The sequence below is a fragment of the Sinocyclocheilus grahami genome, unplaced genomic scaffold (genome assembly GCF_001515645.1).
Source record: "Sinocyclocheilus grahami isolate Dianchi unplaced genomic scaffold, SAMN03320097.WGS_v1.1 scaffold247.1, whole genome shotgun sequence".
In the NCBI taxonomy this organism is placed as follows: domain Eukaryota; kingdom Metazoa; phylum Chordata; class Actinopteri; order Cypriniformes; family Cyprinidae; genus Sinocyclocheilus; species Sinocyclocheilus grahami.
The window spans coordinates 772,419-787,681 of record NW_015505426.1 but is presented as its reverse complement, the minus strand read 5'-3'; the positions used below and the strand labels follow the sequence as shown (position 1 = coordinate 787,681).

At 37.9% G+C, this 15,263-nt stretch overlaps 1 protein-coding gene across 2 annotated transcripts in view; it reads left to right on the top strand.

Annotated features, from left to right (window-relative positions):
- Positions 1-15,263, top strand: part of LOC107598186 (serine/threonine-protein kinase PRP4 homolog) — a 61,393-nt gene that overhangs the window by 10,059 nt on the left and 36,071 nt on the right. For both annotated transcript variants that reach the window (XM_016289463.1, XM_016289461.1), the window contains one exon: positions 6,722-6,880. In XM_016289463.1, the coding sequence (XP_016144949.1) occupies positions 6,722-6,880 (159 nt within the window). The remainder of the gene's footprint in view (positions 1-6,721; positions 6,881-15,263) is intronic.

Here is a 15,263-nt window from a genome sequence, read left to right as displayed (position 1 = left end):
ATGAACATAAAAGCTGTTGGTCAAGCAAGAAAAATGCAAATTATGACGTTATTAAAGAAAATCCAGCGAGCCGCTTGTCAGAAGCTCCATTTGTCACCCCACAAATGTTAACGTTACATTAAAGTGAAGTCGCAGCGAGTTAATTGTAAGTTAAAGTATCTACTATTGCAGATGAAGCGCGCGCACTTCAAACACATGTCTCATATGATGAGCAAATATTAGTTCAGTCATACGCTGGCAGAAAATATAAGTTTATCAAAACGCTTCTTGCTTGATTATCTGATAATTTATCTCCGCTGCATTTTACTTTGCAGTCGAGAGTAACCGCAATATATTTCATGTAAATTCCTCGGACCATCCGAAGCTGTGCATTCAAGGCCCATGTAAAAAAACTAAACAAAAACGTGCGTTACTGATTGCGGCTCACTTACACAGTCAGAGATTATTTGTGGAACAATGCACAGTTATACTAAAATACTGGAGACCAATGCATTACAATGTCTTATTTTGGCAACACAAATAACGTGAGCTCCAAGAAGGGGAATATGGATGCTGCGTTATTTGCGTTGATTTAACTCATTAAACAGTCAAGTTACACAAATCACAGAAATGACCCTGTTATCTACCCCAGATTCTAAAATATAAGAAAACGTACGTTTAAAACGGCTAACTAACAAACAATGCCATTCTTACCTCAATTTGCTTGCTAACAAGTGGTGCAGCTAAATGGCCTCGAGATGCTGTCGGTGGTCTGTCGCGTTATCTGAAAAGAAATACTGTTAGCACTCTAGCAATGTTGAGAAATGTACTAATATTATTCTGAATGGTGAGAAACGTAAACTACACATGAAAATGTGTCAATTTAAGTGGTTGTAAAATATTATACCTGTTTGAACACTGTCCTCTCCTCGTGGTCGTCCCGGAAATTGGATCAACTCATCACCAGTCTCAATTATGTCAACTTGCTGTAATTACACTGACTCCGACCACTGATTTACACTGCAGGTGTTAATGCCATTCAAATCAACACCAGAATCAACACTTTTTAACTCTGATAAATTAACACCATAAAAACAACTCTAAACAACACTGGATATTTTGCTGTGTACCGTTCCTGTGGTATGCGCTGTTTTTCATGTCTCCACAAAGACTGAATGTGTAGGAATCCCTCACGACCCCTCCTCCTGTTGGTGCAGCAGTCAATCACGTGTGTGCATGACGGACGAAGGAGCTTCCCCTGGAACTTACGCAATCGGCAACCGGACGTTTTTTGTCTTATTGCAGCTTGTCTCTGTTCTGGACTTGCACAAAATGCGTTGCAATGCAATAATTTTCCAAAATGTAACTTATGTGAAAATATAAAGTCTGTAAACGCCTTTAGCACAGTCCAAAGACGCTGAAGACGGATGCAAAGAGAAAAATACTGTAGCCGGAAGATCACTCACTGTTCATGATGCACAAACTATTGGAAGAAAATCCTAAATATTGATTAGGGGATTTATATGAATGTGTTTCTGAGGAGAACTGACTGTCTTCAGAAAAGTTTAGATGGTATTTTCTTTTCACCTCGTCTGTATAATTCACATTAAAGGGTTAGTTCACCCAAATGTGAAAATTCTGTCATTAATTACTCACCCTCATGTCCTTTCAAACAGAACAGAACAGCGTATGCTGTGTCACACGGATACGCTGTTTTCGTTCAGATCAAATCACAACAACGTAGGAAACCGATCCGGCGTGACGCAGCTGACATAGAACAGCATACTTTGTTTATGTCCAGCGGATAGTCTCCAAAATAGCACTACAGGGGGATGCGGAGGAGACAAATTGTTGAATAAGGTTTTTTTTTTTTCTTTTGCGCACAAAGTATTCTCGTAGCTTCGTAAAATTATTGCTTGAACCCCTGATGTCACATGGATTATTTTACCAATCTTCTTGCTACGTCTCTGGACTTGGGAATATTTCAGTTGTATTGCTGTCTATGGGAGGGTCAGACAGCTCTCAGATTCCATCAGAAATATCTTAATATGTGTTCCAAAGATGAACGAAGGTATTAAGGGTTTGAAACGACATGAGGGTGCGTAATTAATGACAGCATTTTCATTTTTGGGTGAACTAACCCTTTAAAGTGGGGTTTCAGCTCAGCCCTGCTTTGTTTACATTGGTAACCATGGAAACGCTGGTTCTAGAAGCGCCTCCTGCTGTCAGAGAGTGAATCTGCGTCTCATTCAGAGCTCCTGCTGTTTGTTTCCTTCAGGCATGTAGTATAATTTCACAAAGCTAGTCAGAACATTCTGTTTTTGCTTCAAATTGGGTTATTATTAAATCAAATTATGTATAAGAAATTATATAAATAAATGATACGAAATTATATAAATTATCTATATTATATAACTAAAATTAAATAACTGTAATTACAGATTTAGGTTAAATAAAAATGTCAGTCTTTATTTTTCTTCTTTTTTTCTTTTTCACATCAAAAGCGGCAAGACAGCCCACAATTCAGCAAGCATTTCAGAAACAAATCAAAGAAAAAAATAAACACATACTGCTGTTCCAAATATTCTGTTTGTTAAAAAAATAAAATGCATTGTGTTCAGTGGGAAAATATATATTTTTTTTACCCAGACATTTAAAAATAACAAATTTTAGAGCTGTAACAACAATACTGTGAAACCGTGATATTTTTGCTTAAAGGTTATCATACCGGCCCATGCCTACATTCTAGGCTATAATCCATTTAGAATTTGAATACATTCACTCATGGATTCACTCTCTGATAACCATTTATCCAATATTGCCATTGTGTCATTTACTAATTAAGTTAGCTAAGTGAAAGTGGAGCAGGCGCTTACTCAGCAAAATATGTCTGTAGGCACGTGTCGACATGCCCTGTAAGTAAAAAAATATATATTTTTTTAATTATGCAGCACACTTTAAAAAAACTTTTAAACTGTTTAACTGATGGCATTATTCAGTCAAAATTCTTATTTTCAGTTAACGGTTAAACAGTGTCACCTTCCGGTGAAATTCTCCATTTTGAATTCAAAATGGGTCATTTGTGTGATTCGTGTAGATCCGGTGAGTTGTTAACCTGCACCCCCACTTTTGGGAAAATGACCTACCTAACGTAAAATGGTAACAGTTCCTGACAACAGTGTGCTAAACACACAATTGATGTATCTTTGGAAAGAAGACACTTTGGGCTTTACTATCCATCATCCAGAGTTTGATAATGCTCAAAAAGATAAAAAGTTATAGATGCTGAAGTGCCTTGAAAAAATATATTGTGCCACATTGAATTTTTTTTATTGCATATGCAAATACATGAATACAGTTCTGGAGCAATTTAGAAAAGTAATGGGTTAAAAGTCACATGTCTCATGAGTTTATATTTCAAATTTGAAGAAGATACCATGAAAAATTAGATTCCTGCAACAATTTTTCTGAAACCCCCCACCCCCTGTTTGAGTAAAAACAGACCCCAAATGTATTGAAGGGTTCTACAAAATATTTGTCATTATACATACCACTGCATAGTTTTTCAATGATAAAATAATAGACAAAATCTTACACATCATGTAAGTGATTTATTTGAGCACTAGAAAAGTACAATAAGAATATATGTTTTTAAGTAATAATAAAAATAAAAAAAAGGATTAGCATTGTATGTCAAGTACATATCTGATTGCCAGACATACAGCATTCACACTGATTGCTGGTCATACAGTCAGTAATTACACACTGATACAGTCAGTAATCACACACTGATGGCCGGTCATACAGATGTAATCATACAGATGGCCGGCCATACACCCAGTGTGGGCACTTACTACAACATCAAAAATATGTAGCAATTCACAAATAATGATCTTTTCAATCAACAAGAATAACAAAATAAAAAGCCGACATAGCTACACCCCCGACAGATGACAGGTGCGTCATAGCGCGCATCATGAGCGAGTCACAACTTTGACCACTGAGAGCGCCTGAATGCAAATAAAGACAAACTAACAGGTTAAAATGGTCTTTTTACAGAACCAGTAGTGCCATCTCAATTCTGAACCCACTCGAAATCACCCGCTTTCAAACGCACCTGTGTTTTTGTGCGCACTCTAGCTTCGAATTACAAAACCATACGTTTCTTTTTACAATGTGTTTGAGTACTGTAGCCAATCACAGGCATCTCTGTTGAAAGCAATGGCCAATCAAAGGTGCTTACTATAGGTTAGTCAGAATCCGCTCTGATCTAATTTTTGTTTTCACAAGTTTTCGTAGTTATACATTCTCACAGATCTTCCTATTATAATGACAAAAAGAAAGCATACACAATGTAAATAAGATAGTCGTTGTGTAGTTAGTAGGGGTGTAACGATTCACTTGTTTTCTCAATGCATCGATTACAAACCCTGAAGATGCATATGCATCGATCTTAATACATGGATTTTTGAATCGTGAATCGTCGATTTCGGACAGTAATCGATTTAAAACGCTAAGAATCTAATGAATCGTGATTTCTATAGCGATTCTATACTTTCAAAATATATACACATTAAATTACTACAAGCACAAATTAATGGAGACCTTGAACAGTGTTCGTGCCCTCGCATCTCTCCTTCACGCGCTCTGACTGTCACAAGATTGCGCTTGCGCTCAGTTCGTCTCACTGACACATTTTTTGAGCAGCTGATCTGTGATCTCTCCTTAGTACTCATGGCCAGTAATGCTAAAGTGAAGTAGTTTTTCTTTTCTGTAGTTTTTCAATGGCTCTCGGTCATACCAACGACATTACCTGAGCAGTCGAAGGCTGCGCATTTATTGCACGGACGGAGCAAAAATGTAAGTGTCTGACGCATACGCACAGTTTCATTGAATGATAAATGTGTTTTAGAAATGTTGTTGAACCGTATGTACGAAGGAATCTATTAAAATAACCACAGCATTAACAACAACTTTGAAATAAGAGCGCAAGGTTTATCTGATAATCAGATGCATGAAAGTAGCGTTCGTTGCTATAGCAAACAGACACCGGGCGCGTTTTCTTTCAGAATCCTCGTTCGCCAATGGAGAGGAAAAGTTAAATACTGTAGCTTTTTATTTTATGAAAATGAGATTAAGAAGTTTTCGCACTGAAAGAGAAGAGATCTCGTGCCAGGAAATGCTTAATATGGACAAAGGCATCTATCGCTGCAGCTAAGCTGAATAAAAAGCAGAATGAACTGGTGAAATGTTAAAACATTAAACACAATAAATAAAATATGAATGATACAGTACTTATTGACATCATTTATTACAGTACAGAAACTATAAAGTATATTTTCTACCTAATTCTGTGCAGAAAATTGAAATAATTGTTTGTAGTATATAAAACAATCATAAAATTGCCATAAAGAAAAAATTATAGATTACAAATGATTGATTATTGTCCAGTAGTGATTTTTTTTAATAGCAAATTCAAAGTAAAAAATAAGAAAATAATTCTAATAATAATAGTAATGCATACATACATAAAATTATTGTATTTGACATTTCTGTCACTTCTGAAATGATGGCTACGCCCCTGGTGTGACAAAATGTTAGCCTATATATATATAATACTTTTATAGCTCTTTTTTTTTTTTTTTTAATCTTGGCTTACAGACATTTCTACATATGCCATGTCATGCAGTAGCATCATTAGATTAGCATCTAACAATGGACAAATGTTTTTTCTCTCTAACCTATGGTTCTCTAACCATAAAGGCTGCTGTGTAATTTGCCCCCAGACTGAACATTTAAAGAATTTAGGGGAAGCATTTAAATAATCCTGTGAATGCACGTAAAGAATGCAGAATCGAATCGTTAATCGAATCGAATTTAATTATGAATCGTTTACTCATAACCGGAGTCAATAATCATGCAGATTTACGTTACAAACTTATAGAATTGTACAGTAAGAAAGTTATATCCTTTAACCAGGAAATTAACGTTCTTAGAATTGACAAGACGGTTGACCCTGAGTGGTCAGCTAAATATCTACAGTGGATCTAAAATATGAATAGTTAATTATAACTAGTTATGGTTAATTATTCATATTTCCCATGAGCTGATTCGCTACAAGATTCACAGCCGTAGTAGTTAGTTATTGAGTATATCTGGAGTTTTCGCATGAGTAAGCTCGGTCAGTTGGGCCATAAGGGAAGTGCCCTTTGCTCTGTTTCTCTACATACTTCATTCACCGTTTGAAGAAAAGTTTAAGAGGACCAAACTGTTCACCTATACGGTTTCGGGAATGCCAAACGTGAGTGTAAAAAATTACGTGAAATAATCTGCTAAATTGTTCCGCGATTGACAACTGTAAAGTTGACATCTGACAAGCCAATGTCAAAACAGAGCTGTGCTTTAAGAGATGCTGAGTAAATTCAGTGTAACAAAACTACAGCACCGCAACAAGTTTGTGTTGGCTTTAGCAGCTTCTACAGGTAAGGATAAATTAAAGCACTAGGCAATGTTTGAAAAAATTAGTTTTTAAATTCTAAATAAATTAAAAAATATATTTAATGCATTATTTAATTATTATACCATTAATGATTAACTTAATTTGTGGTATGAATTTGTAGCAGTTCAAAAGGGGGGGTGCACGTCTTTGTCACCTTTTTCTCCCATGATGAGTTTGCATCCCTGCAGTTCAGTGTGATAGTGCTGTTAGTTATTTGTGTAATGAACTGTTCTGTTTTGGCAGGTCTGCTGAAAGGGACCGGTTTGGCCGCTCCAGACCACGACGATCCACCTCCAGAGAGCGTGAGAGGAGGAGGCGGCGGCGATGTCGGGATGAAGACAAGTTCAAAGGCAGTCTGTCAGAGGGTATGAAAGCAGACCAAGACTCCTCCTCTGAAGAAGTGTGAGTAATAGTGCTATTTTCAAGGCTTGAACCTAGTGTGGTTTAGGAATGCAACGATTATAGATTTTGTTGGTATGATTATAGTCTGAGGAATAATCACGGTCCATGTCAGTATTTCCCTTTTGAAAATATCAAATGGAAATATATCACAAAATTGAGTGTTTTCAGTTTGTGCATTTTTTCTACATTTCATTTAGACCCGAGGTAGAGAACTTGAAAACATGGTGAAAAAAAATATCTTGTTGGTTTTTGACTTAAATAATAATAATACATAAATAATACTGTAACGGGGATAATAAATCACAATGTTAATTAAGTATTGTTAATAATATAAGCCTAATTAACTTTATTTATCCCCCAGGGGAAACTGTTACTAATGAGGGGAATTAACTGAACTGTTGTCATCAACTCTCATACATGCATATTCATTTCAATGATCTTTTTAATAATTCATCTAATTTTGCATGTGGCCTGAGAAAATCATGTCTATTATTTTGGTTTGTGAGATCGGAGATCGTACTGCACACACACAGAAACTTGTTGTGACTTTTAATAAAATAGCTTAGATACTGGATCACTACATTATATTTATCAGCAACAAGGGGGTAAATTCACTGTTTTTGAAGTAACTAAACACAGCTTAATTGTTTGTAGAGAGACGCGCACATGCAGGTAATTCACACACGCAACTGTCACCTCTCTCTCTTGATCGAATAATGAATTAAAGTAAATGTTATAATTAACTCATTCAAATAAATGTCACCTTACCACACAATTTAATCTGTCTGATTTGAAGCGGGCAGAATTCTTGCGCTAACAAGCCGTAGCTTTGCATAGGTTGGTTCTTGCCTTCACGTCGTGCATTAAAATAGTTGATAACACTTGACAATAAGGTTCCATTAGTTAATGTTTTTACTAACACGAACAAACAATGAACAATACATTTATTGCATAGTATTTATTTATCTTTGCCGATGTTATTTATTAATGTTTGTTTGTTATGTTATACATTTGTTCACTGTTAGTTCACAGTGCATTAACTACTGTTAACAAGCACAACTTTTGATATTAATAATGCATTAGTAAATGTTGGAATTAACATTAACTAAGATTAATAAATGCTGTAGAAGTGTTGTTCATTCTTAATTCTTGTTAACTAAAGTAGTTAACTAATGTTATCTAATGATCCTTATGCTAAGTTCACACTACAGGATTTTAAAGGGGTCATATGACGTTGCTAAAAAGAACATTGTTGTGTATTTGGTGTAATGCAATGGGTTTATGCGGTTTAAGGTTAAAAAAACAAATTATTTTCTACATAATGTACATTATTGTTGCTCCTCTATGCCCCGCTTTTCTGAAACTATTTTCGATTTTTACAAAGCTCATCGTTCTGAAAAGCAAGGTGTACGCTGATTGGCCAGCTATCCAGTGCGTTGTGATTGGCTGAATACCTCAAGCATGTGACGGAAATGTTACGCCCCTTACCATACTGTGATGCCGTGTCCCGGCACGATGAGACAACACCAATAAAACCCATTACAAACAAGGCATTTGTTGCATCCAGTGGGGACATAATTACTGATTATAATGACTTGTACTGTCTTTTTACGCGTTGCGTTGCGTATCGCGCCGTGTAAATAAAGTCATGTCTGCATTTGTGATCAGAGAAACTACAAACAAGCGCTACTCTACACTGCGCAAACTCGCGTTTGAATCGTCAGTGGCAAATTCTTTAAATATGAAATGTTCTTACAGGCTGTGAGTCATAAGCGCCAGACTGTCCTTGCAAAGTTGGAACTGCCCCACTTTATAGAAACAGCCTTTGTGCACAGACACATTGTAGGCTACTCTGCAGGTTCAGGAAACAGTCCTCCATAAAATGCGCTGCACACATCTGAATATTTGGGTTGAACTGTTCTGGAACAGTGTTGTAAATACAACTTAACCACTGATTTCTAGTTGTGTCCTCTTTTGGAAGGCCAAACAAAGTAGTTTCGCTTTCACAACGAAACAAACAGCGTCACACACGGCGGGCTAGAGTGAGCGGAGGCCGGCGGGCTTGAGTGAGGAACGGCCGGCAGTCTTGAGAACGGCGCGGCTGGCTGATTCGACAAAGGAGTGGCCAGCGGGCTTGCGGCAAAGGAAAATTTGAAATTGCATCATATGACCCCTTTAAGCCCGATTTGCAAATTAATAAGCTCGCTGACAGGTTGGGCTGTGATCGAGGGGAAATCAGCAAGCGCTCGGCAATATTTATGTGTGAACTACACAACGATGCATCAAAGAGGCTCGCCAACGCCTCACCGACAGCAAACAAATATCTAGCATGCCAAATATCTGGACTGGTCGGCCGACTCGACATCACGTGGTGTCGGGTGTCGTGAAGAGCTATAGCCAATGAGAGAGCAAGGCATGGGTTGAGGACACCGGAAGGAAAACAACAGCAGCAACATGGCTTAAAGAAAAGTTTGGACACAATAAATGGAGCAAAATTTTTCATCGAGCAAACAGCTTGCAGCGCTAATTTCTTCCCAAAATCCATTTTCAAATAAACAACTCCTCTAACACTGACCAATAGGAACCCAATGATATTACTACTCTCTCACATACTATTATTTAACTATCTATCTGGTTTTATGACAGCTGTACCTTTTATAGTTTGCAGAACAGATAGCAGAACATTACCATCTAAAATTGCTCTTTAAAGCATTAAAACTAAATTAAAAGTTAAAATCACTGAATTAAAAATGAAAATAAATAATAAAGAAAATTACTATTTTAACTGCTATAAGAAACACACATTAACTAATTTGAGCTTAGTAATTAGTACTCGCTTACATTTGATTTACCTGTTACAATAGTCCCTTTACAGTTACTGCTATCATAAAAATACACTTATATGTAGGTTTAAAATTCTACAAAAGACTAATTTAATGTCCAACAACAAATATTTGAGCAAAATGTATATTTTACTCAGAATTATTGCGCTCCTATTCGATTGCGCTCTCTATTTAGCGTGCATGCGTGCAGCAGCGCTCGTTCATTCGCATGCTTCGCTCACTCCTGATAGCAAAATGAATATGTTTGCGTGACATTCTGACATTTACAGATGAAAAAAATATACCTGTGACATGTCAGTTATGCACTGAGGAAAACACAACGTCTCAAATGCATTAAACGGCACAGATATATTTGCTGTTTGCGATGGTGGATCGATTTGATCCATGATCGACATTAAGGGCTTCTTAAGAATAAGTGTGCACAAATTAGTGAGATTGTGTGAACTTAATTTGTCATTTATGGAACCACTTTAGCCCCGATTGATTTGTTAGGTTATTTCAAGTCAGGTTTTGGACTTTAATCCCAGCTTTTCCTCGGGTCTCCGTAGTGTTGTGATAGTGTTGTGATACGTCACATTCACGCAGCAGCAGTGATGAAAGAACGTGCTTGAGAAACAGTTTAGAGAGGAGAAATCAATCTACATAAAAAATATTGGCCACAGATTATTGGTCACTTTCTAAACAAAAGTATAGCGCATCCACTAGTAATTGTATAATAATAATAAATCTGTTTTTACTGATGCAAATATGTTAGAAACTATGCATCGCTATATAAATGCCAACTTGTAGCTGATGCACACTTTTTAAACCGATGCATCGCAATTGCCCCCCCAAATTGTTAGTCATGGAATCCCTAATGTCGGCCCTGCTGCAATTGGAGCGCTTAGCCAAGCGCTAAATACCCTCAACGTGTTTTGGCAGCGTTGAGCAATATAAAAAATCACAGACATATCTGTTGATTTCTTGAACGCAATGGCCAATCAGAAACGTTTTGTCAGAATTCAGTCACCGCTAAAAGCGGCTCAGTTTTTAAGTGCAGTTTTGCACGCTCATGAATCATCTCATGACTAAGTGCAGACGCAATGTAAATAAGAGATTCATTGTGCAGTTTAGAGAGCTTCATTGATTATAAGGGAACTTTGTAAGATCGCGATGAACGAAGATGAGTGACGCTTTTTAGTGGTAAAGGGGGCACACTTTCTAGGGTATACTTTAATTTTTCAGACACACAGGCTACACCCTGCAAAGTTTCGGGAATGACATCCGCATATTTATGCGGGATTCACTCTCGAAATAGCAGTGATTGGCAATGGACGAAACATAAAATGATTTAATTCTGGAACCGGTCCTGGCCAAACCTCCACAGACAGCAGTCCCGAGCGAGAACTAATTCACAGACCAAAAGCATGTGTAAACTTGATTGATATCGTGACATATCAACCAGTAATAATTTCATTCTTTTCATTTCCAGTAACGGACGGTAGAAAGTTCAGCAATGAATGGTATGCGATTTATATATGTATGTGTGTGTAGACAAATTTTTTTTTTCTTTTCTTTCTTGCCCCCCCCCCGACTCAAGAGTCAAATGTCGCCCATGTGTATGTGTGTATATATATTATATAATATAATATAATATATATATAGGTCAGTGGCCCTTGGCTTGGTGTTGTTGGCAGAATTCAGCCCTTGGTGAAAACTAATTGAGGAACCCTGCTTTACAATTAATTAACTGTGACGTTTTAAAGCGCGGTTAATAGTAAAGTAGGTTAATCGCTGCATCCCTAGTGTGGTTGCATATGAATAGTGATGTCAAAAATGTTTGAATCTATTGACTCAATTAGGGGTAGGAATCACAGGGTACCTCACAGTACGATACGATACATGGCTCACGATACCGATAATATCACAATACAGCAATTCTGTGATAATCGATATATAGCTAGATAATCCTATAATTATACATCACAATATCTGTCTAACTATTAAAGCAAAATGCCTGTGAAAAGGTTAAGTGCAGATTTTCTCTCTTTATTCAAGTCCAAACTGCTGAAAATTCAACAAATGAAAATTCTCTCATTTACTCAAGTTGTTTTAAACCTGAATGCGTTTCTTTGTTCTGTTGAACATAAGTTATTTTGAATGAGGGTAACCCAACAGTTGCTGGTCCCCAGTGACTTCCATAGAATTTTTTCCCCCTATCAAAGTTAATGGGGACCAGCAACTGTTTGGTTACCAACATTCTTTAAAATATCTTCTTTTGTGTTCAGTACAAGAAAGAAATTAATACAGGTTTGGGACAACATGAGAGTGAGTAAATAATGGCATATTACAATTTTGGGTGAACTATCCCTTTAATGACAATCGGCAGAATGTTTAGTACAATTAGTCTGTTGTCGCTTTAAGGCAGCTTTAAGGCCTCACAGCAAGAAGGTCCCTGGCTCGAGTCCCGGCTGAGCCAGGATGCCTTTCTGTGTGGAGTTTGCATGTTCTCCCCATGTTTGCGTGGGTTTCCTCCGGGTGCTCCGGTTTCCCCCACAATCCAAAGATATGCAGTGTAGGTGAATTAGACAAAGTAAATTGGCCGTAGTGAGTGAACGATACGATACATGGCTCACGATACCGATAATATCACAATACAGCAATTCTGTGATAATCGATATATAGCTAGATAATCCTATAATTATACATCACAATATCTGTCTAACTATTAAAGCAAAATGCCTGTGAAAAGGTTAAGTGCAGATTTTCTCTCTTTATTCAAGTCCAAACTGCTGAAAATTCAACAAATGAAAATTCTCTCATTTACTCAAGTTGTTTTAAACCTGAATGCGTTTCTTTGTTCTGTTGAACATAAGTTATTTTGAATGAGGGTAACCCAACAGTTGCTGGTCCCCAGTGACTTCCATAGAATTTTTTCCCCCTATCAAAGTTAATGGGGACCAGCAACTGTTTGGTTACCAACATTCTTTAAAATATCTTCGTTTGTGTTCTCTCAGGGCTGGGTTGTGGCAGGAAGGGCATCCGGCGTAAAACATGTGCCAAATCGGTTTCACACTGAATCACTCTGCTGTGGCATCCCCTGATAAAAAAAGGGAGCAAGCAAGGAAGAGAGAGAGAGAGTCTGCTGTTGCTTTAAGAGCTGCACACATCTAAAATACAGGCACATTTTTCTCTCAACTGTTTACTTTCACTTTAGACATAACCAACTGTTTATATGTACATCTTGTGTGTTTTTGACAGTATTAGCGCAATCAGATGCGTAAGGTAATTTAGTCCAGTAATCGGGCGCTGTTTGCCAGGTTGTTTAGTGTGCATTAGGGCTGTGCAATGTGGACAAAATAATCATATTGCGATTGTTTTAATGAATATTGCAATTTAGGGCTGTGCAAATAATCACAGAACCGGCTTTACTGACGAGATGCGCATGAAAATTGCATTCGATTATTTGCACAGCGATTTTATTTGCGATTTTGGCAATTGTTTTTGCTTTTTCAAATATGCTACATTCTAAATGTATTCAGTGCACAAGAAGTGCCTAACAAAACATTTTACAATGAAATAACAGTATTAACAGCTTGATAAACAAAACTGTAATAAATTGTGTCTTAAAAACAGACAACATAAAATAAATTAAAGAGCAGGTCTTATGGGTTTTTGAAAAATATCTCTTTTGTAGTTTATAACGTAGCTATCCTTAAATGAAAACCATCTGCATCCATCTGTTAATCAAAAAAGTGCATGATAAATAAAGATAATTGTCTCTCAAAGAGAGAGTCGATTCTGAATCGCCTTAACGAGTCGTCATATTTTCTAATCTTTTGCCTGTTACTGGGTATACGTCACTGGGTAACACATTTGCATAATCCCCGCCTGCCCGTGAAATATGAATGGAGTCTGACCTGCCCACAAACACTTCCGCTAGTTAGTGCGTTTACATCATGTTGAGAAGATGCTGTGTTCAAGGATACCACAGAAATACAATTCGATCCTTTTGTTGTGTGCATGTCATTTTACCAAGGACTGATTCTCTAATCTTGGCTTTTATCTTTGTTGGCTGCTTCTATCTTCTTAATTTGGACTAACAAGCTCTCCAAAGCACAACCTGACAGGTCTGTGCGATTAATCGAAATCGAATCGAAATCGCGATTTGAGACGTTGCGATTTCCTAATCGCAAAGCCTGCGATATGGACATGATATTACTCTGTTCCAGAGCATATGCATGACTGCCAGCCTTGAGTTGCAGTCTTACTAACCAGTAGAGTGAGCGCACCTCTGTTCTCCCCAATCAGCACTGCTCTAGCCAACTGTGTAAACACCCACCATTAAAGAAAAAAAAAAAGCGGGAAAAAGACAGAGTGGGATTGTGGCGTCTACTGGGTCAGATCGATAGTTAGGCAAAGAAAAACGCATGAAATTTAAGCTTTGAAATGACAGACAACGAACAAAAAAGGTAATTTCCAAGAGCTGCGTCACAGCGCATATCAAAAGCTCCCGTATCGGTTCTGTTTTCAGTTTTTTGTTTTCAGTACTGGTGAATAAAATATACATTCTTAGATGTTTTTGTTAGTACGTGAACGTTATCTTACACATTTTATCTCCCCAACAGATTAATTTGAAATAAGTTTGATGCATGTTCGCTATTCTCAATTCAGAAGAGAGCGCACACATCCTTTGTCTGTGAATGCTTCTCATACTCGCTCCTCTCTGCCCCACGCGGCACGAATCCCGCTTCACGGACGAGCCGTTCACGCTTGCCGCACTCACGCAGCCTGTCTCATAATGCTCGTTAATACTCACACCCGGCTCCGCAAGTCTCCGCGAGCGCATCTGACAGTATGGAGAGAAGGGTATAACTGCAGCCTGGAGATCTCCAAATGGGGGTGGGAACTCCAAAACGGGGTGGAAGCTCCAAAATAGGGTGTGGCTTCCTCCCATTGACAGACAGGCACATGACACGCATGTGCAATTTTTCCCCCAATCCACTTCAGCGCAAACTCCGCCCCACAGCTGATTCTAAAGTTTTTATTGGGTGTCAATTAAAGTGTTGATTTCTTACACTATGCTACAAAAAATGCTAACCCCTAAACCTATCCCACACCTGACCCTAACCTTAACCAGTGAAATTGACTGCACGGCGGGATTGGCGCTGAATAGCTGGTAAAGAAAGTTGCAGTTCAGGAGATAAACGGTTAATAAGATTATGCGATATGAGATCGTTCCGTAACTCCCAAACCGGACCTCACCGTACAATGGCCCCTTTTTAGTTACACCCAGCATCACTACCCCCTCATACCCTGCGAATTTCGTGCCCTGGGATGCCCCCGTTGCTTGGAACAAAGCGATAGAGTAAAATCTCCCCCCTGCGCTGTGCTGGTACGGCTCGCGGGAGAGCTTGTGGGTGATTCCTGTTTATATCATGAAGCAGAGGTTCAAACTCCAGTCCGAACACCACTGGCCACGAGCTTTGGGCTCTGCTCTCACGGAGAATATTTATTTATATAGCATATTTTATTTTAGATCAACTAGAAACAATGTTTAA